Genomic DNA, 27,926 nt, shown 5'->3' with positions numbered 1-27,926 from the left:
GGGAGGGGGAGAAAGTTGTTGGACACTTGTGGTTGCCTCTGGCAGTATATTGGGCAGTGTGATCTTGTGATTAGTTGATAAGTATTATTTTGTCCCTTTTACTGCTTTATTAATCGTTTTTCTCTTTCTGTGTTATATTCTTTACATAACCCTAATAAAGTAATTTCTTACAACCTTAGCACATGTACAGTGCCTTCTTTGTAAATACGTTCCTCTTAAAGCAGAATCAGAAAAGAACCAGGAATTACTTTTTAAATACTTTCATTACACTCTACCCCTTGCTGTTTGATATTCCTACCCTGGGGAAAAGATTCTGATTGTCTAACCTATCTATCCCTTTCAGAATTTTAATAATTATCCTTATTTCCCTTCTTGAATAGCACAGGTGCCTTGCCTTCAGCAAGCTCCTCTGTCATCTCCTCAAAGAACTGAATCATGTTGGTGAGGCATGCCCCGAACAAATCCATGCTGACTGTCCTAAGCAGGACATGCCTTACCTGCTCAGGACAGGAAAGAATACAGTATCCTCTATAGCTTATCCCTTAGTATCCTCTCCAATATCTTCCCTATCACTGACATGGGGCTCATTAGCCAGTAATTACTTACTATATGTTATCCATATTTCCCTTCTTGAATGGCACAACTTTTGCTACTCTCCAGTCATAAATCAGAGAATAGAGTACAGGAAATGAGATGTTATGTTGAAGTTATGTGCAGTTTTGGGTCCTCCATCTTAGAAGGGATGTACTGATGTTGGAGAGAGTTCAGAGAAGATTTACGAGGATGATTCCTAGAATGCAGTGGCTAACATACGAGGAACGTTTGTTGGCTCTTGGACTGTATTCATTAGAGTATAGAAGAATGAGAGGGGACCTCATAGAAGAAGTTGAAAGGGTTGGACAGAGTAGATGTGGAAAGGCTGTTTCCCTTGGTGGGTGAGTCCTGGACAAGAGGCCACAGTCTTAAAATTAGAGGGTACAGAGATGAGGAGAAATTTTTTTTAGCCAGAGGGTCATGGATTTATGGAATTTGTTGCCACATAAAGCTGTGGAGGCCCAATCATTGATGGTGTTTAAGGAGGAGATTGATAGGTATCTAGTTAGTCAGGGAATCAAGGGATATGGGGAAAAAGCTGGAAATTGGAACTAGATGGGAGAATAGTTTAGCTCATGGTGGAGTGGCGGAGCAGACTCGATGGGCCGAATGGCCAACTTCTGCTCCTTTGTCTTGTGATTTTGTAATCTCCTTACTTGCTCCTTTCAGTGTTCTGGGATATATACATACCATCAGGCCTTGGGGACTTATTTACCTTAATTCTTTTCAGAAGACACAGCACTTCCTCCTCCTTAATCTCAAAGTGTCCCAGTGCATTAGCCTGCCTCACTCATATTTCATTATCCTATAAATCATTCTCCTCAGTAAATACAGATGGAAATTACTCATTTGGTATCTCAAACTCTTGCTCCGACTCCAAGCAGAAACTCCTCCTTTATCTTTGAATAAGCCTTCCTCTATTCTTCTTTACCTAAAAATAAAATGCCTTTGGATTCTCTCTGATTCTGCTCACCAAGGAGTCATCTCATAGCCCATTTTGACTCTCCCAACTAACTGCTTGAGCACTTTCCTGTTATCTTTATATTACACAAGGGCCCAGTCTGATTTTAGCTTCCTAAATATTACATATTACATACATATTTCTGATCTGCACCCGACTCCTTCATATCCTCAGGCGACTGCAACAAGGTTTTATAGGTGATCCTTGTGCCCCCGGGAATAGACTCCAAGGAGCTGATGTTTAAGAGTCTTTCCTTTAGTCAGGACCTGGTGACAGGATCCCTTAGGCTCCAGGTTACCTCACAGTGAGCTGTCCCTTGCTGGTCATTGGACTCAGGAGTCTGGAGATCAGAACACCACACCACAAACAAACCCCCTTATAATAACTGGACCGAGCAATGATCCTTCCTTCCTTATAGTTCACAGAAGGGTTATGCTGGGACAGCCATGGGTATCTGAGGATAAGGGGTATGAGTGGCAAGTCAGTTATGTAGAAACTAATGTCCTCCAATTGATTTGCTATCCTCATCCTGAAGACTAATGTCTGTTGCTGAATCTACCCGGAGCTTTGCGGACAGCCGTCCAAGACAGTAGTGGGCATGGACTGGCTGAACTCTTGTAGTGGTATGTTGAATTGATGGGCGGTCCCTAAGTGCAGAAAACTGCCAGCTGCCCCAGAGTCCACAAAAGCCTTCACCTGTCTTCTGTTGTTACGCTAGGAGATCTCCGCCTTCAGCGTGACGCCCGAGTCTAATGAGTTGGGAGTGGTGGCTGTACCATCACAGTCCTCCCAACACTGGATGGTGTTAGCAGCTCCCCAGCTGGACATTCTGCCCACAGGTGACCTGCTTCCCCACAGTGGTTGTAACAGCCTTGATTCTGGCCCGGGGACCTCTCGTCGATGAGTGCCTTGTGTAACTAACCTGCATGAGCTCGAAAGAGTCCTGAGCAGGAGACGGGCTGGTCGAGGTCTGAGATCAGGAGGTGCAACCACAATAGGCTGAGGCTGGGCTCGAGCTAGCCCTCTTCAGCCTCATGATATAGGCCCTTCTTCCGCCAGATGATTGTGGATGTGGGTGGACTGGTTGATGAGGACTTCTGAGTCCCTTGCTGGCTCTCCCAAGGCGATACAATCCTTTAGTTGTACCGGAGTCTGTGGCAGTATAGAGTGGCCATGGCTTCCCAGTTCCAACCACTCTCTTGAGCCAAAGTCCAGAACTCGACAGTGTAGTCGGCCACTGACTGAACTCCCTGATGCAGCTTGATCAGATAGTCCATGGCTCTGTTTACACCAGCACAATGATAAAATGCCTTTCACATGGCAGCCATGAGTTCTTCCAAATCTGTGCACATCTCTAACCTTGATTTCCAATGCGTGGTCACCCAGGTGAGAGCTCTCCTGGTCAGGAGAGAGAGATCGTGAAGGCCACTTTTCCGCACTCTGAAGGCAACCAGGAGAGCTGGAATTCAAACACCAAAGAGCGCGGAGGGAGAAAGCCCCAGCAAGAACCCAGGTCCCCACCGAATCTCTCCAAGGTCAGAAGATGTACTGGCTCTACAGAGCAACCTACAGCCTCATTTGATTGGCTCTGGCATTCTCTTTGCAATGGCTGAGACACGGCAGCCTGGAGGTCATGCATCTCCAGGTTCTGTCTGGAAATCCTTTCACTGTGGCTTGCCATAGTGGCCGAGAGGCTCTGATACCCCACTTCATACTCTGACGAGACACCTTGACACCTTTGGTTAGGACCCAAGTGCTGGAGTATCTGAGGAAAGGATCGAGACATGGTATGAGGCTGGAATGAGAACTGAGCGCAAATCAAACGCTGGACAATATCTCTGGTTGAGTTTGCATTTGAGCACTGAGGTGCTCTTTACATACTGAATCATTAGCTCCAAAACATGATTGCCAATTAGCAGGATGGTTCTGAATCCTTAAAGGGGATAATGGTGTTGAACCTTAAGGTGTAATTAATAAACAGCAGACTGATATAGGTCCTGACGCAGGGTCTCAGCCTGAAACATCAACTGTACTTCTTCCTATAGATGCTGCCTGGCTTGCTGCGTTCCACCAGCATTTTGTGTGTGTAGACTGATATAGGCATTGCTATTGCCCAGGCGGTCCAAGGCCGAATGGAGAGCCAGTGAGATTGTGTCCTATTGTGGTGATAGGCAAATCCATCATGGGCACTAGCCTCACCAGTATCGAGGACATCTTCAAAAGGTGATGCCTCAAAAAGTTCAGTGAGACCCTCTCTCACTACTTGCCATCTGTGATCTCTGCTGCCCTCCAACTCTTCAACTGTGTGCTCACCCAACTTACCTCATTCCCATTCCTCCACCCTCCTGGTTTCACCTATCGCCTACTCGCTTGTCCTCCTTCCCATCCCCCAACCCCACTTTCTTATTCTGGCATCTTCCCCTTTCTTTTCTGCTCCCGAAGGTGGATCTCGGACTGACACGTCAACTGTTTATTCACTTTCATAAATGCTGCCTGACCTACTGAGTTCCCGCATTTTGCCCTGGGTTTGTGGCATATGCAGGTCGAGCACTTGCGCTCCATCCTCGAAAAGCAGAACTTCCTGGTGGCCAAACATTTCATTTCCCATTCCCATTCTGACACATCAGTCCATGGCCTTCTCTTATGCCAAGATGAGACCACACTCAGGGTGGAGAAAGAACACCTTATATTCTGGGTAGCCTCCACCCTCACGGCATGAATGTAGATTTCTCCTTCCAATAAAAAAATATTTTCCCTCACCCTGCCCTCTTCTATTCCCCACTCTGACCTCACCTGCCTATCACCTCCCCTGGGTCCCCTCCTCCTTTCCTTTCTCCCATAGTCCACTCTCCTCTCCTAGCAAGCTACTACTTCTCAAGCCCTTTACCTGTCCAACCCACCTGGCTTCACTTACCACCTTCTAGCTGGTCCTCTTCCACTCCCCACCCCCACCTTTTTATTCTGGCATCTTCCTCCTTTTTCAGTCCTGAAGAAGGATCTCTGCCCGAGACATCAAATGATTAGTCATTTTCATGGAAGCTGCCTGACCTGCTGAGTTCCTCCAGGATTTTATGTGCGTTGCGTTGGATTTTCAGTTTCTGCAGACTTTCTCGTGTTTATAATCTGCAGGATCTCTTGTGTTTTCCAAAGGAATGCCACTTTCATCTCACCTCTAGATCTTAGCTCTCCCAACATTGGGCATTTTCCTAGGGCAAGTACTCAATGTGCATATGGCACAACAGGCTGGTGTGTTTGCAGACATTTTTAATCACTCCACCTCCCAGTATGTAGTGCCTTCCTGCTTCAAAATACTCAACGTTGTCCCTGTACCAAAGAAAACCAAAGTAGCACATCTGGATGATTGCACTCACCTCAATCATAGGCAAATGCTTTGAGAGACTGGTCAAGGACTACATCTGTAGCATGCTACCACCCACACTGGACCCCTACAATTTGCTTACTGACACAATCAATCTACAGATGCCGTAGCCACAGCTCTACACACCATCTTCACTCACCTGGAGAAGAAGGATGCTTATATTAGAATGCTGTCTTGGACTACAATTCAGCATTCCCCCCAGGCTCAACAAGAAGCTCAGAGTCCTTGGCCTGCATCCTGCCTTGTGGATCTGGCTCCTGGACTTCCTGTTGGATCACCGTCAGGTGGTAAGGATGAGCACCCTCACCTCTTCCCCTTTGACCCTCAACACAGGAGCCCCCCAGGGCTGTGTCCTGAGCCCCTCCTCTACTCCCTATGCACCCACAACTATGTTGCCACACACAGCTCCAATCTGCTGATCAAATGTACTGATGACATGACATCAATAGGCCTTACTTTCAACAAAGATGAGACAGCCTGCAGAGAAGTTAACACCCTGACACAGTGGTGCCAAAAAAAACCTCTCCCTCAATGTCAAAAAAACAAAGGAGTTGATCAGGAGGAATGGCAACAGGCTAGCCCCTATTGACATCAATGGGACTGTAGTTGAGAGGGTGAGTTCCTCAGTGTACACATCACTGAGGATCTCACCTGGACTGCATTCCGGCTGGGTGGTAAAAAAAGCACAACAGCACCTCTTTCACCTCAGAAGGCTGAAGTTCAGCACGAGTCCCCAGATCCTCAGGACTTTCTACAGGGGCACCACCGAGAGTATCCTGACTGGCTGTGTCACCGCTTGGTAGGGGAACTGTACTACCCTCAATCACAGGGCACTGCAGAGAGTGGTGCGGACAGCCTAGCACATCTGTGGATGTGAACTTCCCTCTATTCAGGACATTTATGGTGGCAGGTGTGTAAAAAAGGCCCAGAGGATCATCAGGAACTCCAGCCAGCCCAATCACAAACTGTTTCAACGGCTTCTATCTGGCAATCTGTACTGCAGCATTATGGCCAGGACCAACAGGCTTTCACCAGACCATCAGATTTATCAATATACAATGAACTGATTGCATATCTGACTGTACATACAAGTATACAAAGCAATTATGTATACAATCTTCATGTTTAGGCAATATCCTCCCACATTTCCCTTCCTTATTGCTTGTACATAACGATTGAGATGCAACATAAAGATTTTTACTCCCTCATTGTGAGATTGATGTAAGAAACAAAATTCTAATTGTTATGAGGTCTGGAGAAGATGCCTGACCTGCTGAGTTCCTCCACCATTTGTGTACGTTACTCTGGATTTCAAGCATCTGCAGAATCTCTTGTGTTTAGAGCGAAATTAAAACTGGGTATCATGAGCAGATTTTCAGTATTACTTGTTAACAGTAAAGGGCACCGTGGTAACTTAATGGTTAACTCAAAGCATCAGAGTTCAATTCCATCACAGTCTGTAAGGAGTTTGCATGTTCCTCCCCATGAGTGTGTAGGTTTCCACTGGCAACCCGATTTCTTCCTACACAAAAAAGATATACCAGTTAGCAGGTTAATTGCTTATTGTATATTGTCCAGTCATTAGAATAGGGTTACATAGGTGAGTTACTGGGTGGTATGGCTCATTGGCCCAGAAGGGCCCGTTTCATACTGTATCTCTAAATAAAAAATAAACATTGTTAGTTACATCCATCTATTCATTACTAATTAAGAGTAAACTGATTAGATGGCAATTAACTGGTTGTCCTGCTTTTTGTGAACAAAACATACTTACACAATTCTGTACATTGTCAAGCAAATGCTCGTGCTGTGACCATATCAGAACATCCTGAGAGGAGGAGGAGAGTGCCTACATCTGGAGAGCCAGTCTTGTGTACCGTTGTTTGGTCCCAGAGCCATTTCTGTAATCTGGTGTTTCTGGCCATCGTGCCTTGAATCTAATCAGTTGGAGTTTGGCTTATGTGAAGCTGGGAAATAGTGATGTGTCATCGATTCAGCGCATCTGGCTGAACACGATGCAAATGTTTCAACCTTGCCTTAAGAACATAGATGCTGTGTCCTCCCTACCAACAGGGAAGGGAATATTCTTGGAACCTTCTCCACTCTTTGTGTCAGGACGCTGGAGCAGGGATGCAATCACAGACCCAGTACTGTGCACACAGTGATATTAATTGAGTAACAAATCCCAAGGTGCAAACAATGTCAGCATCAAAGTTCAGGCAGAAAACAAATCATACAGAGAAATTCAAAAACCAGAATCGGGAAACAGGCAGAATCGATATTTGGACAGACAGCATACAGATACGAATGCTGGAAAGGCCCAGGAAAATTCAATGGCACAATCTGGCAACAAACAGGTGAAAGCACAGGACTGAAATACACTGAGCAATAAACAGAGAGGCAGATGATAGGTGGAGCACAATGAGACACAGGTGACAGCAATACAGGTAGTAATGAGAAACAGATGAGAGACCGAGTACTCAGTGATACAGGGGCCGGAGTAGAGTAGGAGTGGGGACAGGAGCACATGGAAATACAAAACCACAGACTGACAGCTAGGGGAAAACACACAAAAAGACAGAGTTCAACTGGAGGTACTGACACTTTGGCCCTTTAACTGCCCACCTCCCCTCACCATTAAATGTGGTGGGGTTGCTGAGTTCTCTCTGTTGCCACTGTTAACACACATACAGTCCTGTGCTGCTGTAGCAGGCTGGGTTGATCAGACATAATTATTTGAGTGTTCAGGAGTTGTGGTAGTAAGTCTACAAGCACAACAAAGTAATGTTGTTTTGTTTGGCTGTATTCATGTATGATTGAATGACAATTAAAGTTGAATTGAAATGAAGTAACTTAAGCCTAGTTTATTATCATAAAATAGATAGCACAAATAAACCACACAAAGTACTATAGTCAGTTACAAAGATTTCTTCAAGCCACAAAGATTTTTGGGCTCATGATTCTTAGTCACCACTCGGTTGTTGCTAACAAGAGAAAATCTGCAGATGCTGGAAATCGGAGCAACATACACAAAATGCTGGAGGAACTCAGCAGGCCAGGCAGCATCTATGGAAAAAGGTACAGTTGACATTTCGGGCCAAAGCCCTTTGGCAGGACTGGAGAAAAAAATCTGAGGAGTAGATTTGAAAGGTGGGAGGAGGAGAGAGAGAAACACCAGGCAAGAGGTGAAACTTGGAGGGGGATGGATGAAGCAAAAAACTAGGAAGTTGATTGGTGAAGGAGGCAGAAGGCCATAGAAGAAAGGAAAATGGGGAAGGGAGTACCAGAGGGAGGTGATGGGCAGGCAAGGAGATAAAATGAGAGAGGAACAAGAGGATGGGAAATGGTGAAGTGGGGGAGGTGTTGCTGGAAGTTTGAGAAATCGATTTTCATGCCATCAGGTTGGAGGCTACCCAAACGGAATAAAAGGTGTTGTTCCTCCAACCTAAGTGTGGCCTTATCCCAAAAGTGGAGGAAGCCATGGATGGACATATCAGAATGGGAATGGGAAGTGAAATTGAAACGGGCGGCCACTGGGAAATCTTACTTGTTCTGGTGGATGGAGCATAGATGCTCGGCGACGCAGTCTCCCAATCTACGTTGGGTCTCCCCAATGTACAGGTGGCTACACCAGGAGCACCAAAACAGTATATGAGCCCAACAGACTCACAGGTGAAGTGACTCCTCACCTGGAGGTGGTGGAAGTTTCAGAGAATTGTGTGCTGGATGCTGAGACGGGTGGGGTGGTAGGTGAGGACAAGAGAAACCCTATCCCTGGTAGAGTGGCGGGAGGTGGGGTAAGAGCAAATGTGCGTGAAATGGAAGGGATGCGGTTGAGGGCAGTGTTGATGGTGGAGTTGTTGCTACTGGGGGAGCTCCTATACTGACTTGTGAAACCACCCCTTGGTCCCAGACACTGATCGCAAACCCATTCTGGGTAAAATTCCAGTGAAGCCTCAAAAAGAAGCTCAACAAGCACAGTCATCAAGAGACGGACAAATCCTTTGTTCATGTCACAGCATCAGTCTTTTATCATTCAAATAATACTTGTGTCCATTAACACAATCTCATAAATCAATTAGACATTTTATTGGTCACTCCTTCTTATCTCATTCCTTAATCACACATAACATTCCTTAGGCTTACACAGTACATTGATGTTTACAGATTAGTGATAAACCCTATTTCCGAATGAATCCAGCTATCAAAGCACTAACAGATATTCAGTCACTCTACATGCTAAAAGTTCAGAAAGAACTAAGATGTAACCTGACCTGAAAGATACTCAATCATTACTCTATAAATCCATTTGCTATCGTTACAGCTTCAATAAACTTGTGTGGCTCATGACTCCCCTGACATGCCCTTTTGTATTCCCAACTAAAACACGTTTGATGGCTTGGCTTGATCATAATGGTAGTGTGAGAGAAATGCCAGTCCCTGAAATTACAGATTGTGGTAGTGTACAAGTTTTGTGATTGATGATGTTTTTCCTCTGTTCAATCAGCTCTTATTTTATGTAAAAACATTTTGTATGATACTTATCAGAATTTTTTAAATCCATATTCATTACATCCACTCTGCTATGTTTTGTAACCTCAAAACATTAAGCTAATTCAAAGGAAGGCATGGGAGTTCAAAATAAAGGTGAAACTTCGAGTTTTACTTTTAAAGAAGGCACACATATATCACGTGGTAGCATGATGACATACACAGTTAATGTATTTTTACATATAACCCGTAATCTCACATCTACAGTGATGAAATGTTTTGAGAGATTAGTCATGACTGGACTGAACTCCTGCCTTAGGAAAGACCTGGACCCATTGCTATTTGCCTATTGCCACAATAGGTCAATGGCAGATGCAATTTCAATGCCTCTTCACACGGCCTTAGACCACCTGGACAACACAAACACCTACGTCAGAATGCTGTTCATTGACTATAGCTCGGCATTCAACACCATCATTCCCACAATCCTGATTGAGAAGTTACAGAACCTGGACCTCTGTACCTCCCACTGCAATTGGATCCTCGACTTCCAAACCAGAAGACCACAATCTGTGCGGATTGGTGATAATATCTCCTCCTCACTGACAATCAACACTGGTGTACCTCAGGGATGTGTGCTTAGGCCACTGCTCTACTGTCTCTATACTCATGACTGTGTGTCCAGGCATAGCTCAAATACCATCTATAAATTTGCTGATGATACAACCATTGTTGTTAGGATCTCAGATGAACATGAGAGGGCATACAGGAGTGAGATATGCCAACTAGTGGAGTGGTGTCGCAGCAACAACCTTGCATTCAACGTCGGTAAATCGAAAGAGCTGATTGTGGGCTTCAGGAGGGGAAAGACAAAGAAACACATACCAATCCTCATAGAGGGATCAGAAGTGGTGAGAGTGAGCAGTTTTAAGTGTCTGGGTGTCAATATCTCTGTGAACTTAACCTGGTCCCAACATATCGATGCAGTTATAAAGAAGGCAAGACAGCGGCTATACTTCATTAGGAGTTTGAAGAGATTTGGCATGTCAACAAATGCACTCAAAAAATTCTATAGATGTACCGTGGAGAGCATTCTAACAGACTACATCACTGTCTGGTATGGGGGGGCGGGGGGGTGGGTTACTGCACAGGACCAAGAGAAGCTGCAGAGGGTTTTAAATTTAGTCAGCTCCATCTTGGGTACTAGCCTACAAAGTACCCAGGATATCTTCAAGGATCAGTGTCTCAGAAAGGCAGCGTCCATTATCAAGGACCTCCAGCACCCAGGGCATGCCCTTTTCTCACTGTTACCATCAGGTAGGAGGTACAGAAGCCTGAAGGCACACACTCAGCAATTCAGGAACAGCTTTGTCCCCTCTGCCATCCGATTCCCAAATGCACATTGAACTTTGAACAATACCTCACTTTTTTAAATATATATTATTTTTGATTTTTGCACGATTTTTAATCTATTCAATATAAATATACTGTAATTGGTTTACTTACTTATTTACTTATTTATTATTATTATTTTAGTTTTTTCTTCTTCTATATTATGTATTGCATTGAACTGCTGTTGCTAAGTTAACAAATTTCACGACACATGCGGCTGATAATAAACCTGATTCTGATTCTGAATTAATTGTTTAAACGAGCAAGAATGCTTAATTGAATGATATACCGTAGATACAAGACCACTCAAACATTACTGAAATATTAAATACACAACACTCCTCCCTGCTTAGCTATTAACTTCAACTCAATAGGGAATGCACAGTAAATATATACGCAGTAAACTATATAATACAACTATAATATGCACACATCCACAGCATAGTAAATTTTTAATTGTCTCATTCAGGCTTCAAGATTTAATTGCTATGGAGGATTTCTTACTCTTGTGGGATAATGTCTTTCCTGACAAGGGGGATCATTCTGCTTGGCAGGTGAGAATTAAAGCTGTGAAAATAACTTCAGTTTCTGGGACCTCCTTCATGGTGGTTGTTGGAGTTGACTCAGAGACCGCAAGAACTGGTCCTGACAGCTCTGGACACCAATGTTCCCTCTAACCTGTAATGGCCAGTGTTCGCAAAAATCTTCAGCTGTGCAATGTTTTGCCCAGTGACAACAACATGATTGTACTGAATAATTTCTTCAGTAAAAACGGTATAAATAGGCCAGTTTTAAAATCTGTAGACAAATCATTGGAAACTGCACATTCAGAAACCAGAAAAGGGAATGTGATTATGTATGATCATGAAATATACTTAACATGTCCACAATGTAGAGAGTGACAATTTTTTGTGCACTAGTAGCAAAAGATGTGGGTGTGCACATTTGTGCACACATTAGACGGAACATTGCTGTACACCTTCCTTCTCCTTTTCTCTCTCTGGATCTACTTTGATCTCTTTTTCTCTTTCTCAAACTCCTTCTCTCTTTTACACCTTTCTCTTTCTCATTCACATTCTTTCTCTCCATCTCTTCCCTCCTTTTTCTTCTTCTAGTTTCTGTATCTTGATCTTGGGGTGTCATGGTCCAGATCAGTTCCCCTTTAAATTTAGTTAGGTTGCGATCCGGACCATTGATGCCTTGTTCCCTTTTAATTTTGTTTCATGCGTCCCTTGAGCTTGGCAATCAAGGTAATCTACCCTCGACCTGAACCAGCAGCTTATAAGCCCCTGGCTTTAGCCGTACAGGGCGAGAGTGTTAAGAAGCCTTTGCAAGTTGCCGCCACCGCTACGACAAGCCAGAGTGATCCAGCCCGCATCGGAGTACCAGCAATTCCCCTTCCGTCACCAGAGTGGGTCCAGGGAAGGTCAATCTACCAGGGGTGAGTGGAAGGTGGAGTCCTGACTCGACGTTCATGCCCCTTGTCCATGTCTACCCTTCGAAGAGTCCTGGCTCGGTGCCTGAGTGGAAGGCGGAGTCCTGGCTTGATGTTCATAACCAGTGTCTGTGTCTACCCCCGAAGAAGAGTACCGGCTCGGTGCCTGAGTTGAAGGTGGAGTTCTGGCTCGATGTCATGCCCAGTGTCTGTGTCTACCCCTGAAGAAGTCCCGGCTCGATGCCTGATCTGGAGGAGGAGTCCTGGTTCAAGATTCCTTGTCCTGTGTTTTGGTGTCCACGTTTCTGACTGCAGCGATCCATGGTATCCAAGTGTCTGGCAGCGGTGAATCAAGGTCCCAGGGTCCAAGTCCAAGGGCCGTGGTGGTCCCAGTCCCCAGGGTCCAAGTCCAAGGTCCGCGGCTGTCCATGCTCCCCCTGTCCAAGTCCAAGGTCCGCGGCTGTCCATGCACAACATCATCTGATGGTTTTTCTGTTTTCATATCTCCATTAACTCCTTTCTTTTATGCCTTTCATTCGGCCATCTGGGCTTTGGTTGTTTTGTATCTAATTTTACAAGCAGTTTTTTTTTGTCTTTCACTTGAAGTTCATACATCCATCCCTCCTGATTGATTAGACCTCGTCCAATCAGGTTTCCGCTGTAAACAATCTGGGACAGTAGAAACCTGATTGGATGAGGACTAAAAATTAGGAGGGACGGACGACTGAGGTATAAAAACCGCTGGACTAGACTTGCCCAGGCATCATCCCTGATGAAGATTGAAGAGTTTGTCATTGAAACATTGGTTAAGATCGATACTTGTACCCGGCTGGAAACCCAAGAAGAGCTTATTCGCCTTTCTCATATATGTTACCTAACAAAACAGTTGTGGTCAGACCACTGCTTTTGTTACTTCCATGCTTCCTCTAAGCAGTATAGTCCTTCCTCGCTCCAATATGCTTTCCAACTAGAGGCACAGAGGTTGGCACTAACACATATTTGCTCTCTATTGGACAATGGTTCATGGTGTTCGGCATGGAGACAGTTGTGGCTTCTTCCAGTACCTTTCTTAATTTGCTTTCAGTTGGCTTTATTGCAGGGGAAGTGGCTTCTAATTGGTGGATGGATCTCCAATCAAGTTATAGCTGTTTCAGCCAACCACACTCCACAATGCTGGTCCTTCTCTTTTTACTGCATACAAGCTCAATGTGGCTTGTTGGTTGTTGTATTTCACCATTACGAATGTCATACCCACAGGAGTTATCTTTTCTGCAGTCTAAGTTCTTCCTGAATATTTGCAGGCTTCAGTTTGGTATCTTTGAAATGTCTGTCGTTCAGACTCATTTTGTGGAATAACAGAAGCAGCTGAGTCAGTGTCTGATTGCATTTTAATAGATTTGCCATTCACTTCTGGCATAAGCTATATTGCTTGTCTGGAAATAACTCAGAAAATGTGTAGCTGTGGTGGTTGATGGTTGAGTTGAGTTGTCTCCTATCTTGGCAATCCATTTCCAAACGTTTCATCACCATATGAGCAGGCATCATAAGTGTGCTGTTCCAACCAAGAAGCGACCAAATGGGTTGTCCTTCGATACATTTGAGATATCTCAGCAATGATGACCCAACTGCTCCAAGAACATAGAATTTCAGTCATGCATAAACCAACAGCAACATTGAGGAAAGTACGCTGCAGACGTAAAGAACAAACCAATATGGTCTACAGAATCCAATACAGGGACTGCAGCAAATGTTAAGATGGCCAAAATGGGAGAAAACTATCCACAAGGATCCATGATGATCAACTGGCTGTTAAGCGGCATGACCAACTCTCCCTAGTCTCTACCCATGAAGATCAAGAGGTGCACATATTTAACTGGGCATCAGTGAAAGTTATGATGCAAGCAAACGTGTGGCATGCAAGAGAGTTCCTGGAAGACGTGTAGACCTTGATCCCATTTCTGAGGCAAAATTCCAGAAAACAGAGTTCACCATGCAATCAATCAGTGACGGGACCTGTTCCCTACATCACAATTATGTTCCCATAATGACGACCAATCAACTGATTGATAAGGGTATAAAAGGCAAGCATTCAGAGGACGCATCACAAGTGAACAGCGCACTGATGGTGTCTCCTCGTATGAAGACAAAACCATTGCAAATAGATTGGCAAACCATTGGCAAACCATTGCCAAGATTGGAGAACAACTCAACCCAACCATATTGCTTGTCCAATGGTAATTTTCACATTGTAAATTTCAAGGCTACACAGTCCTGTGTCACTCAAAGGTTCAAAGGTTTATTTTATTGTCGAAGTATGCATGTACAATATAACTCTGATATTTGTCTACTCCTGATAACCATTAAATACAGAAAAGAGAAATAATGCCAACCCCCTCCCCACATGAAAAAGAAAAACAAAACTCACAAACCCCCAAATTCCCACCTCCTCCCTTATGTTAGCACAAAAGCTAACACATCACCCACATGGAAAACAGCAGCTGGAATATCAAATCCCAAACCCCCGGCCCCATCCCTCATGATAAAAACAGTGACAATAACATCACACCTCAACCCCCTCTGTCACACATAAAAACAAACAGATCACACATACAGAAATACCAACAAGAACATCAGACCCCAAATATCCAATCCCTCCCCTCACAGAAACTACCATATCGCCTACTGGAATGCCAACCTGCCAGTCAGCAACAAGAAAGTAAACATAGAAATCTGAAGGAGAGAAATGTAAACCACAGGCCAATTATCCCATAAATCTTAGATTTTGAAAACATCCTCCCATTGGAATTGAACTCAGTCCTTCCGTGAAGAGAACAATCACTTTTACAATAACAGCAAAGCTAGTTTCTGATGGTTTGGTTGGAGCAGTTATTCAAAGCAAACTGTATCCCTTTAAACCCAATTCACTTAGCTTCTCATTGGCTATTTCATTTGCTTCAAAACTCTGTTCCAATGGCTGAGTACACATGAGCCAAGTACCTGTTGTGTAATCAAACTCGTCAATCTTTCCATGTATCCAGCCATTTCTGATTTTTTTAAATGATTATCATCTCCCGGTACTCACTCTTTATGAACCATGAATTCTTCTGTTTATGGCCTTTTTTAAAAACTCGACATCTCTGCATGTACTGGGCTGCATTTAACTCAACCATTCCTCATTTTGCTTTTTTTAAACTTGAAAGCTTCACTGCACTTGAACGGGTCAGTCCCCATTTTGGGGTTTTAAAAATACCTCGTTGCCAATGTTTTGTAACTTCAAAATATTAAACTAAATCAAAGGAAGGCACAGGAGTCCAAAGCATGGGAGTAACTTTGAGTTTTACTTTTAAGTGAGGCACACGCATATCACGTGCTAGCGTGATGACGTATGCAATTTACATATTTTACATATAACCCGTAATTATTTAAATGAGCAAGAATGCTTAATCAAATGACATATATACAAGATTACTCTAACATTACTGAATGAAATACACAACATCACTCCAAGCTCAAACCACCCCCACACCCCCTTCATTATCTACCCTTCTAGCCAGTAGATGCCCAGTTTTCAGCTGCCAGGTCTGTTCTCATAATATTCCAGTTAGTACATATTGCACAATCTTGCAAGTGATACTCCATCACTATTAAGTATATTATTTAGTATTATTTAGTATATTATTCCTACTAAAGTGAACTGTCTCACATTTTTCCACCTTACATAAAATGTGTCACCCTGTTGATCAATCATTTCACCTATTGCCTTCAAATCTGATTTCCCATCTAGATTTGTACCATTGGCAAATTTAGATTTACTACACTCTATAGTTTTATCTGAGCAATGAAGATGTTGTAGTATGAGAACCTGCAATGATTCTTTTATTAACCTATCAGTAAAAGCCTGTCTACCTATAAGAGAGTCTTTCATTTTAACCAGCTCTGCGCTGTATTTTCTCTGTCAAAGGAGTTCTTATATATGTGATAACTTTTTGTATGGTACTTTATTAAATGTTTTTTTTAATCCAGATATATTTCATCCATTCACAGCACAAATCAACCTATCCCATCCTTATCTACACAGCTAACTACAAGGGGTGATTGATAAGTTCATGGTCTAAGGTAGAAGGAGACAATTTTAGAAAACTTAGCACATTTATTTTTCCTACATTTGCACATTTAGTCCAGGGGTTGTAGAGCATACAGATCCCTTCTTTGTGGAAGTTGGTGTCTTGGACCTCCAGAAGTGGTCCACAGCATTGGGTGATTAATAAGTTTGTGGCCTAAGGTAGAAGGAGATGAGTTATTAACTTCAAATTTTCTGCATTTTCAAATTAAAGTGTTGAACTGCACGTGCATGTAATGAGAGCTGTATAACTCATCTCCTTCTGCCTTAGGCCACAAACTTATCAATCACCCCCACTGTGGACCACCTGGAGGTCCAAGACACTCTCATTACATGCATGTGCAGTTCAGCTCTTTGAGTGATAATGCAGAAAGTTTGAAGTTAATAACTCATCTCCTTCTACCTTAGGCCACAAACTTATCAATCACCCCTGCTGTGGACCACTTCTACAAAGAAGGGATCTGTATGCTCCACGGCCGCTGGACTAAGTGTGTACATGTAGGAGGGGACTATGTTGAAAAATAAATGTGCTAGGTTTTCTAAAATTGACTCCTTCTACCTTAGGCCACGAACTTATCAATTACCCCTCGTATATCCTCAAAAATGTGTCGGCTTTGTCAAACACAAGTTCCCTTTCATCAAAGCAATTTGATTCTGCCTAATTATTTAATGGCTTCATAGGCCCTGTTAACTTGTCCATAATAACAGATGGACCAGATGTAAAAGGATGCATTCAGATGTTTGTTTTCAGAAAAAAAGTTGCTATCATTGTAACTCTTAACATCAAATTCATGTAAAATATACATTCATGATTAGAAATATTGACCAGATCTTGGTGTCTGTTTGGGAAAGGGATACAATTTCATCCATTCAACTTTTGGCATTGTTCACTTGTCTTGTGTTCTCTATCTTACACTATACCATATGCTGTATGGTATTACAGAGACAATAAGAGGAGGCTTGATTAAAAATCAAAACACATCAACTCTTACATAATGTTTTCACAGCACAGTCGGCTCTGGTGCATTTTATTCAACACAGAATTCTTGCTGGTCACGCATCCAGATCATTGCTTGTACCTGTCATGGAGCAGAAATAGTCATATATTGTGAATAGGTATTGTGTCTATTATAAAACAAGAAAATATCTGAGATTCTATTTGATTTAGATAGAGTAAAAGAATTCAGTCCAGAGGATTAAATGCATAAAAAGGTAAGAAGAAATATTATCACAACTCAACAAGAACTAAATACACTTTAAGAGTTTTTGTCGCAAGTATCTTCAACATTTGTTGTAGAGCAGGAGCAGGGAATTTATAACAATACTAATGATATGAATTATTTAAAGGAATGGAACTCAAATTGCTGCAGTTTCATGCTTCAAAAATTGAGAATGATTTGAAGACAATCCAACATATGGGGATGGGGGGGGCAGGAAGAAATTTTGGGGGATATGCATTTGGGAATAGTCACAGTATTGAGACCGAAATGTAGAAAGGGAAGATAGGTGAGGACTGACCTTTTAGGAAGTAGGGAAAGACAGGGAGCAAAGATTCAAAATAGGAGGAGACAGATGAGCTGCAATTAAAGAAGTGGTTAAAATACGGAAGTGCAAAAGTTTAAACCTAGAAGGGAAGAATAGGAAAACAAAACCAATCATGATAAGTTACATGAAGGGAGACATGGGTATGCATAATATTCAGACAGGAAAAAACTTTAGTCATAAAGATATGGAAGAACTCATTTTAAACAAGGAAACTATTGAAGCATTATGTCACTAAATGATAAAGTAAACAAATAGTAAAAATAGCAAATAAATTTAAAAATCTCCATTTGGAAATTCCAGAAAGTGGGAAAATCTGTTGGGTGAAATTGATTATTATTTTGTGAGGGTTAAGTTAAACAGTAAAGATGTTTAAAATGTTGGTATGGTTGCAGGTCAGTCAAAATTAGGCTCAGTAATAGTGGGACAAAAATATAATAGGAAATTTACAGCCATATTAGCAAGATAAGTTGGAAATACCAAAATTATCTCCCTACAATTGTTGCCCATCTTGCTGAACATTTACAACTGTTCTAGCTTTATTTTTAATTGTCATTGTATTGAATGTGACAGAGGGTAGATTTAGAAAAAAAATAGAATTACCAAGATATCAGAATCAAGTTTAATCAGAATCACAATCTGGTTTAATATCACTGTCTACAGAACAGTTTTCTTTAACTAGTATTGTGGCAGACTGCATGGGTAAACTGTTCCTAGGTCAATTGTATTGTTCTAAAGCTATCTCAATTGAGAATCCTAGATTAGACTTTCAAATGGGAACTTCTTCACCTATCTACCTCAGTTTAATTTTTACTGTGCATTTACCCACTGAGGTGCAGGATAACCTTGGTCAATAGCTTTTTTATTAATATAGATGGGGCTGCAAATTATTTTGTGGTACATCTCATACCTGCTGTAACATGAACTCAAGGGGGTCATCTGGTCTTTCATATACCAGTTTTTCAGTCATTTTCTGTAAAACAAAATATATTTAAAATCTGTTACATTTCTTTACAGAATTGATATTAAAAACCCAGTTTAAAAACTGTTAGTCCTCCTACCTGAGTTATGTGGGTGCTTACATTTTCATGTTGGTAATTTTATGAAAATGTTTAATTCATAAAAAATATAGTGCTTTACAAGAACTAATTGATTTTTGAAAAGTTTGCACTGTTTAGTGAAACCCAGCATGTTCCAATTTTTAAAATTATTTATTCCTTTACTTCTTCATTCAGCTCACTGGAAATCTTTGCTTACCGTAGTATTTTACATATAATTTATTCATTGTACAATTTTTCCAGAATGTTATGCCTCATTCACTCAATTTATTTTGAAGTCAGTGATTAAACATTAATACTGCATTTTAGTCTGAAGGCTTAGAAATCACTATTATTCCATACTCTGCTTAGCATATTTGTCAGAAACTTAGTGTTGCTACTGAAACACCTTCTGTTTAAGACCCCTATACGCAGTACTTATGCTGGGTTTCAGAGAGAAAGGACTCTGGTCGACGTTTACCCTCTCACCAGCACCACAACTGCTTGCACCCCAAAACCAATTCCTGCACGAAAGTTGATATTCACTTATTTCTGATTATCTTTTTTTACTATTATTACAATGCTGGAATGCAGTGAAGGTGTTTCTCATGAAATATTTTTCATTGGCGTACCTATGCAAAATAATTCCATAGAACAACCATAGAACACTACCGCACAGTACAGGCCCTTCAGCCCTCCATGTTGTGCCGACCCATATAATTCTCAAAAAAAAGTACTAAACCCACACTACCCCAAAACCCTCCATTTTTCTTTCATCCATGTGCCTGTCCAAGAGGCTCTTAAATACCCCTAATGTTTTTGGCTCCACCACCATCACTGGCAAGTCATTCCAGGCACTCACAACCCTCTGTGTAAAAAAACTTACCCCTGATGTCCCCCCTAAACTTCCCTCCCTTAATTTTGTACATATGCCCTCTGGTGTTTGCTATCAGCGCCCTGGGAAACAGGTACTGACTATCCACCCTATCTATGCCTCTCATAATCTTGTAGTCCTCTATCAAGTACCCTCTCATTCTTCTACGCTCAAAGAGAAAAGTCCCAGCTCTGCTAACTTTGCTTCATATGACTTGTTCTCCAAACCAGGCAACATCCTGGTAAATCTCCTCTGCACCCTCTCTATAGCTTCCACATCCTTCCTATAATGAGGTGACCAGAATTGAACACAATACTCTAAGTGCGGTCTCACCAGAGATTTGTAGAGTTGCAACATGATCTCCCTACTCTTGAACTCAATCTCCCTGTTAATGAAGCCTAGCATCCCATAGGCCTTCTTAACCACCCTATCAACCTGTGTAGTGACCTTGAGGGATTTATGGATTTGAACCCCAAGGTCCCTTTGTTCATCCGCACTCTTAAGTAACTGACCATTTATCCTGTACTCAGTCTTCTGGTTTGTCCTTCCAAAATGCATTACCTCATACTTGGCCGGATTGAACTCCATCTGCCATTTTTCTGCCCAACTCTGCAGCCTGTCTATATCCTCTTGTAACCTTCGACCACCTACATCCACAACTCTTCCAATCTTCGTGTCATCTGCAAACTTACTCACCCACCCTTCCGCCTCTACATCCAGGTCATTTATAAAAATCACAAATAGCAGGGGTCCCAGGACAGATCCCTGCGGCACTCCGCTAGTTACCGACGTCCAGGCAGAATACTTTCCTTCCACAACTACCCTCTGCTTTCTTCCTTTAAGCCAATTTTTTATCCAAACAGCCAAGGTTCCACTGATCCCATGTATCATGAATTTCCGGATGAGTCTCTCATAAGGGACCTTGGCAAATGCTTTGCTAAAGTCCATGTAGATCACATCCACTGCCCTACACTCATCAATTTCTTTTGTTACCTCTTCAAAAAACTCAATCAGGTTCATGAGGCACGATCTTCCCTTCACAAAGCCACGTTGACTACTCAATACCAAACTCGAAATAATAGAATGATTCAGCACAGGAACAGTCCCTTTGGCTCAACTTGTCCATGCAGATCATGATACCTATCTACACTAATCCAATCTTTTCTGCATTACTTCCATATTCTTCTGAGCATTGCCTATTCAAGTATTTGTCTAAATGTCTCTTAAATGTCCTTTTTTGTGTTCTGATTTCACATCCTCCTCAGGCAGTGAGTTCCAGCGCTATTCTGCAAGTAAAAACAACTTTCCCTTCAAAACTAAACAATAAGCTCCAAGACCGTGGACTCAATACCTCCTTGTGCAATTGGATCCTCATTTACCTCATTTGCAGACTTCAGCCAGTTCAGATTGGCAACAACATCTCCTCCACAATCTCCATTACCACAAGGCTGTGTGCTTAGCCCCCTGCTCTACACACTTTATACCCATGACTGTGTGGCTAAGCACAGCTCCAATGCCATATTTACATTTGCTGACCACATAACTCTCATAGACCGAATCAAAAGTGGTCATAAGTCAGTATAGGAGGGAGATCAAAAATGTGGCTGAGTGGTGCCACAGCAACTTCTTACTCAATGTCAGCAAGACCAAGCAGCTGACTATCGACTTCAGGAGAAGGAAACCAGAGGTCCATGAGCCAGTCTTCATCAGAGATCAGAGGTGGAGACAGTCAGCAACTTTAAATTCTTCAAGGTTATCATTTCAGAGGACTTGTCTTGCGCCCAGCACATATGTGCAATTATGAAGAAAGTACAGCACGCCTCTACTTCCTTAGGAGTTTTCAGAGATTGGTTATGACACCTAAAACTTTGACAAGCTTCTATAGATGTGTAGTGCCTGGTATGGAAACGCCAGTGCCCTTGTAGGGAAAATCCTACAAAAAGTAATGAATATGGCCCAGTCCTATCACGGGTAAAGCCCTCCCCACCATTGAGCACATCTACATGAAACACATGCTCCCTTCTCACTGCTGCTGTCAGGAAGAAGGACCAGATTCAGAAGCAGTTACTACCCCTTAACCATCAGGTTCTTGAACCAAAGGGGATAACATCACTCAACTTCACTTGCCCCATCATTGAAATGCTCCCATCACCAATGGTCTCACTTTCTAACACTCTTATCTCATGTTCTCAATATTTATTTATTTCTTATTTATTTATTAATTATTATTTCTTCTTTATTTTGTATTTGCACAGTTTGTTGTCTTCCGCACTTTGGTTGAATACCCTAGTTGGGCAGACTTTCATTGATTCTGTTATGGTTAAATGTACTTTGATAGTAAATTTATTTTGAATTTTTGAACTTCGTACCTGTGTTTTCAGTATAAAGGGAACTATGGACCTGAACCCAAGGCCTCGCTATACATCAACACTCTTAAAGCCCATGCTATTTACTGTAAAAGTCCTGCTAGTATCTGATATCCCAAAATGCATAATCTCACACTTGTCTGGATCAAATTCCATCTATCACCCTCAAAGCCCAACTTTCCAGCTGAATCTACATCTATCTGTATCCTCAGACATCCTCTTTCACTATTTATGACTTCTCTGATTTTTATCCCGTCAGCAATCAGACCATCTATCACCAGTCATTTAAATATGCAAGTTCAGTACCCCTTATCCTAAATGCCTGGGGTCGGAAGTGTTTCAGATGTTGGAACGTTAAACGAGAGAACTTGGGATCGTCATCATTTCTGACTCTGAATTTATGTGCTACTGGTAAGTAGTCTTTGTCTTACACTTGTTCATCATACATGTGTACAGTACTTAACAGCAAAAATTATTACATACCATTAATATAATGAAAAAATAAAGTGTGCAGGGTAACAAAAACAACACAGCAGCATCGGGAAAATACTTGAAACAGCTATCAAACAACAAATGACAGCAGGATTTCAGTCTCCTTCGATGCCGTGTTTTGATTAAAAGGTTACATTACACTGTATTTGGTTTTATGAAAGGTATAAAAACCAATCAGTATTGTAGACTTGATCTGTTGTTAAGATGTTCAGCAGCGAAGATCTTCACAAACTTTTTAATGCTTCGTGATCAGCAGATGCTTTATCTTTAAAATCTTTAAAATTTTTAAGCTATGCTTTTTCTTAAATTTCTGCAACCAGCCTGCTGAATATTCACAATTACCATCAATTTTCAGTTTGTTGTGATCGATCTTTGCTTGTTTTATGATCAGCAATACCGTTAAGCGGCATATGTTCAGTCCGACGCTCCACTCTTTCAATACATATTTGCGATCTTCATTTTTCGCTTTATGCAGCATTTTTCTATTTTTCTTTATTTTCTGTTCATTACATGTGAGGCTGCTTCTCAGAACTGTCTGTGATGCTCAGACCTGCGCATCACCTGGGAATACTCCCAGCGCCGTGTGGGATTTACACTGGTGATGTCATGTCAGCTCTCGAAAGAAATTCGGATTTCTGAAGTTTTTGGATGTTGGATTTTCATACAAGCGATACTCAACCTGTGTTATAAACAGCAAGGGTTTCAGTACCAATCCCTGAGGTATACCACTGGTAACAGTCTTCCACACTTTTTGGATCTTGCATCTTGAAAGGGTTCACCTTCTTGAAAGATATTCTGATGTCGGTCTCTGAGACAGAGATCACAGAGTCACTAGATGCTGCAGGGATTCTCACACCTGTAGTTTTATTCTCCCATTCAAAGTGTGCATGGAAGGCATTGAGCTCATCTGGGTGTGAAGCATCACAGCCATTAATGACGTTAGGTTTCACTTTGTTGGAACTAATGACCTCCAAAAGCTGCTACAGCTGACGTGCATCTGATTCCACCTCTAACTTCAATCGGGATTATTTTCTCACTCTTAAAGTAGCCTTCTGTAGGTTGTATCTGGACTTCTTGTACAGTACTGGATCATCAGTCCTGAATGCCACAGATCTAGCCCTCAGCAGACTAGGAATCTTCTGTTTCATTCATGACTTTTGGTTTGGGCATGTCCGGTTTGTTCTCAAAAGCACACACTCATCCACACAGGTCTTCATGAAGTCAGTGATATCTGTGGCATATATATTCAGATTTGAAAAAGAATCCCTGAATATCTTCCAATACACTGACTCAAAGCAGTCCTGTAAGCACTCCTCCTCCTACTCCTTTGACCATACCTTTTTGGTCCTCATCAATGGTGCTGCAGTCTTTAGTCACTGCTTATACACTGGGAGTAGAAATACAGTCAGGTGATCAGACTTTCCAAAGTGTAGGCATAGGATGGTATAGTAAGCATTCTTAATGGTGGTATAATGGTGGTCGAGTGTGTTGGTTCATCTGGTTCCGCAGGTGGTATGTCCAGGTAGCACATCATTGAAAACTTAACTACATTGATGCAAAAAGGAATTAACTTTTTACATTGTGAATGGTTGTAAATACCTGAAGTTTAATCAGACTACTTACTTATAAAGATATCTGGGGAGAAGATATACAGTCAGTTTCACAGTGTACAGACAGCAAAAGTTGTCATTTTCACTCAGATAACAGCTGCAAGGACTTAGCCATAATCCTCTTAAGGCAGTACTTGGATATCTCAATAAAACTATTCACATTATGCATTGTCTTTATACTAAGAAGAGGTGTGTGACTAATTTCCAAAGGCATTTTATATTCAATGAAGCATCAAAAATAATAATTACTTATTCAAAGAAAATAGAAAGGGAGCTTAACAGGATTAACTGGCCAAAATGTTGGAGCAATTTTAAATCAACTTTGGAATGTTATGCCTCCACATATTCAGCTTTGTTTCAGTTGGTCTCATGCCAATATTGACCAAACACTTGAAACCTCATAAACCTCACTTTCAAACTCACAAGAGCATCCAACATGCCCCCCCCCCCAGACAAATGCAGCAATGGGGCTTGCAAAATGGAACAGGTCAAGGATTCCTCACCTTCTTCCAATCTCAACTTGAGCATTTTCCGCTGCTTCTGTGCTCAAGAGAAGAATTTCTGACCTGTTACAAGAACAGAATAGGCAGAACTTCCTGTGCTTTACACTAGACTGTGTACAACTCAAAAATACTTGATCCTGGTCAGAAGTTGTAAAGATTTACAATTCTACTAGAACTTATTCAGACACAGGACTTTGACAATATAGATTCCATAGGTAAATAAATCTGAGATAAGCACACCAATGCTAAATAGTTCCATACCTCTGACATTAATAAGGCACTCTAGGTTGCTTTTATTATATTGTGTCCAAAAAATAATCTGTTGAGAGCAAAACAGAATTTTAATCTAATCCTAATCCCATTCTTAAAAAATAGAGAGAACTGGGGTATTCACAAAAGTAGTCAGTGCAGAATCGGAGGTCATCACAAAACTATGATGTATCCTCACTGACTGATTCCTGCATGGAAAAACTACGTAGAAGAATGACACAGATAGGCCATAATCTATGCTTCAATTAATTGGTAACCAAACTAAAAAAATGGTCTCTTTTGATTTATAGACAGCTGTTTGGATGTACCTCTTTTTTATGATTATAGCAGATATACAGAACCTTTATTTTTAACAGTAAGTGATTTAGAACACATAGTTTGAATGAATGGTAAATGAGATTAGAGAGTTGAATTCTGTACAGTAGGACATGCCCACTGACTTCTCAACCAAATGTCCAATCAGTCTAATCTGTCCCTCCTACACAGCCCATAGCCCTCCATTTCTTTTATCCACATGGCTACCTAAGAGACTCTTAAGTGTTCCTAATGTATCAGCCTCTACCACCACCCCCAACAGTGTATTCCAGATACTTCTCACTCTGTATAAAAAAATCTGCCTCTGACATCTCACATCTTCCTCCACTCACCTAAAATGATGTTTTCTAGTATTAACCATTCCTGCCCCAAGCTGTCCACTCCATCTATGCCTCTTATAATCATATACACCTCGATCAAGTTGCCTGTCATTGTCCTACACACTAAAGAGAAAAGCCCTAGGTTGCTCAGCCATTCCTCATAAGACATGTTCTCTAATCCAGGCAGCAGCTTGATAAATCTCCTCTGCACCCTCTCTAAAGTTTCTGTATACTTCCTATAATGAGGTGACCAGAACTGAACATAATTCTCCAAGTGTGGTCCATCCACTTTTATACAACATTCCCTTGCAGCTCTTCACCTCAGTCCCTCCATCTGCCACTCCTCAGCCCAGCTTTCCATCCTATGATCTACAACAACTTTCTACACTTTCCACAATGCCACAAACCTTTGTGTTGCCTGCAAATTTATTAAAGCAGCTTTCCACTTCTTCAGCCAAGGTATTTATGTAAGTCACAAAAAGCAGGGGTTCCCAGAATAGATCGCTAAGAAAAATGACTAGTCATGAACCTCCTGGTGGAATAGGCTCCATCTACTACCACCCTCTGCCTTCTGTGGACTAGCCAATTCTGAGTCCATGCATCCAAGTTTCCAAGGATTGCATGCCTCTTGACTTTTTGAATGACCTATCAAGGGGAACATATTTAAATGCCTTACTAAAATCCATATACACCACATCCATTGCTCTACGATCAACAAAATGTTTTATGACTTCTTCAAATAATTCAATCAGGCTCATAAGGCTTGACCTGCTCCTCACAATGCCATGCTGACTGTACCTAATAATCCTCTCTCCACTCCTCCTCAAACCTTAACCCACTGAACACACTGCCCTCCACTCTCTCTGTGCCAATCCCAACCTTACCATCAAATCTGCAGACAAAGCAGGTGCTGTTGTGGTGTGAGAAACTGACCTCCACCTTGCTGAGGCCAAGCAACAACTCCCAGACACCTCCTCATGCCTACTCCTTGAAGAGGACCTCACTCCAGACTATTGGAAAACTGTCTCTGACACCATCACTGACTTCATCAACTCTGGAGAACTCCCATCCACAGCCATGAAAATCATTGTTCCCTTACCCCACACTGCTCGCTTCTACCTCCTACCCAAGATCCACAAACCTGGCTGTCCAGGTAGGCCCATTGCCTCTGCCTGTTCCTGCCCCACTGAACTCATGTCCACATGCCTTGACTCCATTCTATACCCCTTGCTTTAGACCCTTCCCACCTACTTCAGCGACATTTCTCAAGCTCTCAGTCTCCTCACTAACCAATCTAATCAAATCAAATTCAAGTTTAATTATCATTCAATCATACATGAATACGGCTGAATGAAACAGTGTTATTCTGTGCAAAGCATACACAGCGCATCCAAAATAGCGAGCAAAAAAACATAGTCACACAAAAAAATACATATATAAAGCCAGCTTCCTGAGTGACATGTCCAGCAAATTGATGGTACAGTTCCCAGCGGCATAGAAACATATGCACACAATCCGATCTGTCATTCCACCAATCGAACACTGAAGGGCGGCATGGATGTGAAGGGCCATTCCCCAACCGAGCACAGACGTATGCTACACCACCTCTGGCATCTCCTCTCCTGGACTGCAGCAGCAGGCAAGCCCGTGGCTTGAGGCCTAGTCCTTGCTACAACCAAGGCCACACAGCTTGCCTGCCATCTGTCGTACCACCAAACAAGGGAAACAGGCCTGTGGCATCTTACATCATCAATGTCCAACAGGGCCTTGTGATCACAAGAGAAATGTGGAAGGCAATCACCCATGGTTACACTGCACGCCACCTTAGCACACCTACTCCAATGCCTTCCTGTAGCAGGCAGCAACACAGTCTGCACCCAGTCCAGCACCTCCACTAACGTGCAGCTCACTGATGCGGTAGACTTGCAGTACCTGAAGTTCTTGGAGTCCAGCATTATTTTGCAATATTAAAAAAAATAATTTTAACAAAGAAAAGACACCTTTGATTGGCCCCTGAGAGGCCACTGAATCCAAACGTGCTGCCATCTTACCAGAAGGAATAATCTTCAATTCTCTGACCCTGACTGCCTCATGGATGTCCAGTCCCTATACACTTCTATCTCCCATCAAGAAGAGCTTAAAGCTCTCCACTTCTTTCTCAATAAAAGAACCAATCAGTTCCCCTCCTCCACCACCACCTTCCTCCATCTGGTAGAATTGGTCAT

General features: G+C 42.1%; 1 protein-coding gene across 5 annotated transcripts in view; it reads right to left on the bottom strand.

Annotated features, from left to right (window-relative positions):
* Window positions 1-16,884: 16,884 nt before the first annotated feature.
* Window positions 16,885-27,926, bottom strand: part of LOC140727319 (uncharacterized) — a 29,163-nt gene continuing 18,121 nt past the window's right edge. For 4 of the 5 annotated variants that reach the window (XM_073044584.1, XM_073044585.1, XM_073044583.1 and 1 more), the window contains 2 exons: window positions 18,825-18,887; window positions 16,885-17,451 (listed from right to left, as the gene is read on the bottom strand). In XM_073044584.1, the coding sequence (XP_072900685.1) occupies window positions 17,401-17,451; window positions 18,825-18,887 (114 nt within the window). In that variant the 3' untranslated portion in view covers window positions 16,885-17,400. The remainder of the gene's footprint in view (window positions 17,452-18,824; window positions 18,888-27,926) is intronic. The other variant, XR_012098825.1, reaches the window with a different exon arrangement.

Source organism: Hemitrygon akajei, chromosome 5 (genome assembly GCF_048418815.1).
Source record: "Hemitrygon akajei chromosome 5, sHemAka1.3, whole genome shotgun sequence".
Taxonomy (NCBI): domain Eukaryota; kingdom Metazoa; phylum Chordata; class Chondrichthyes; order Myliobatiformes; family Dasyatidae; genus Hemitrygon; species Hemitrygon akajei.
This window is presented reverse-complemented; position numbering and strand designations above follow the sequence as displayed.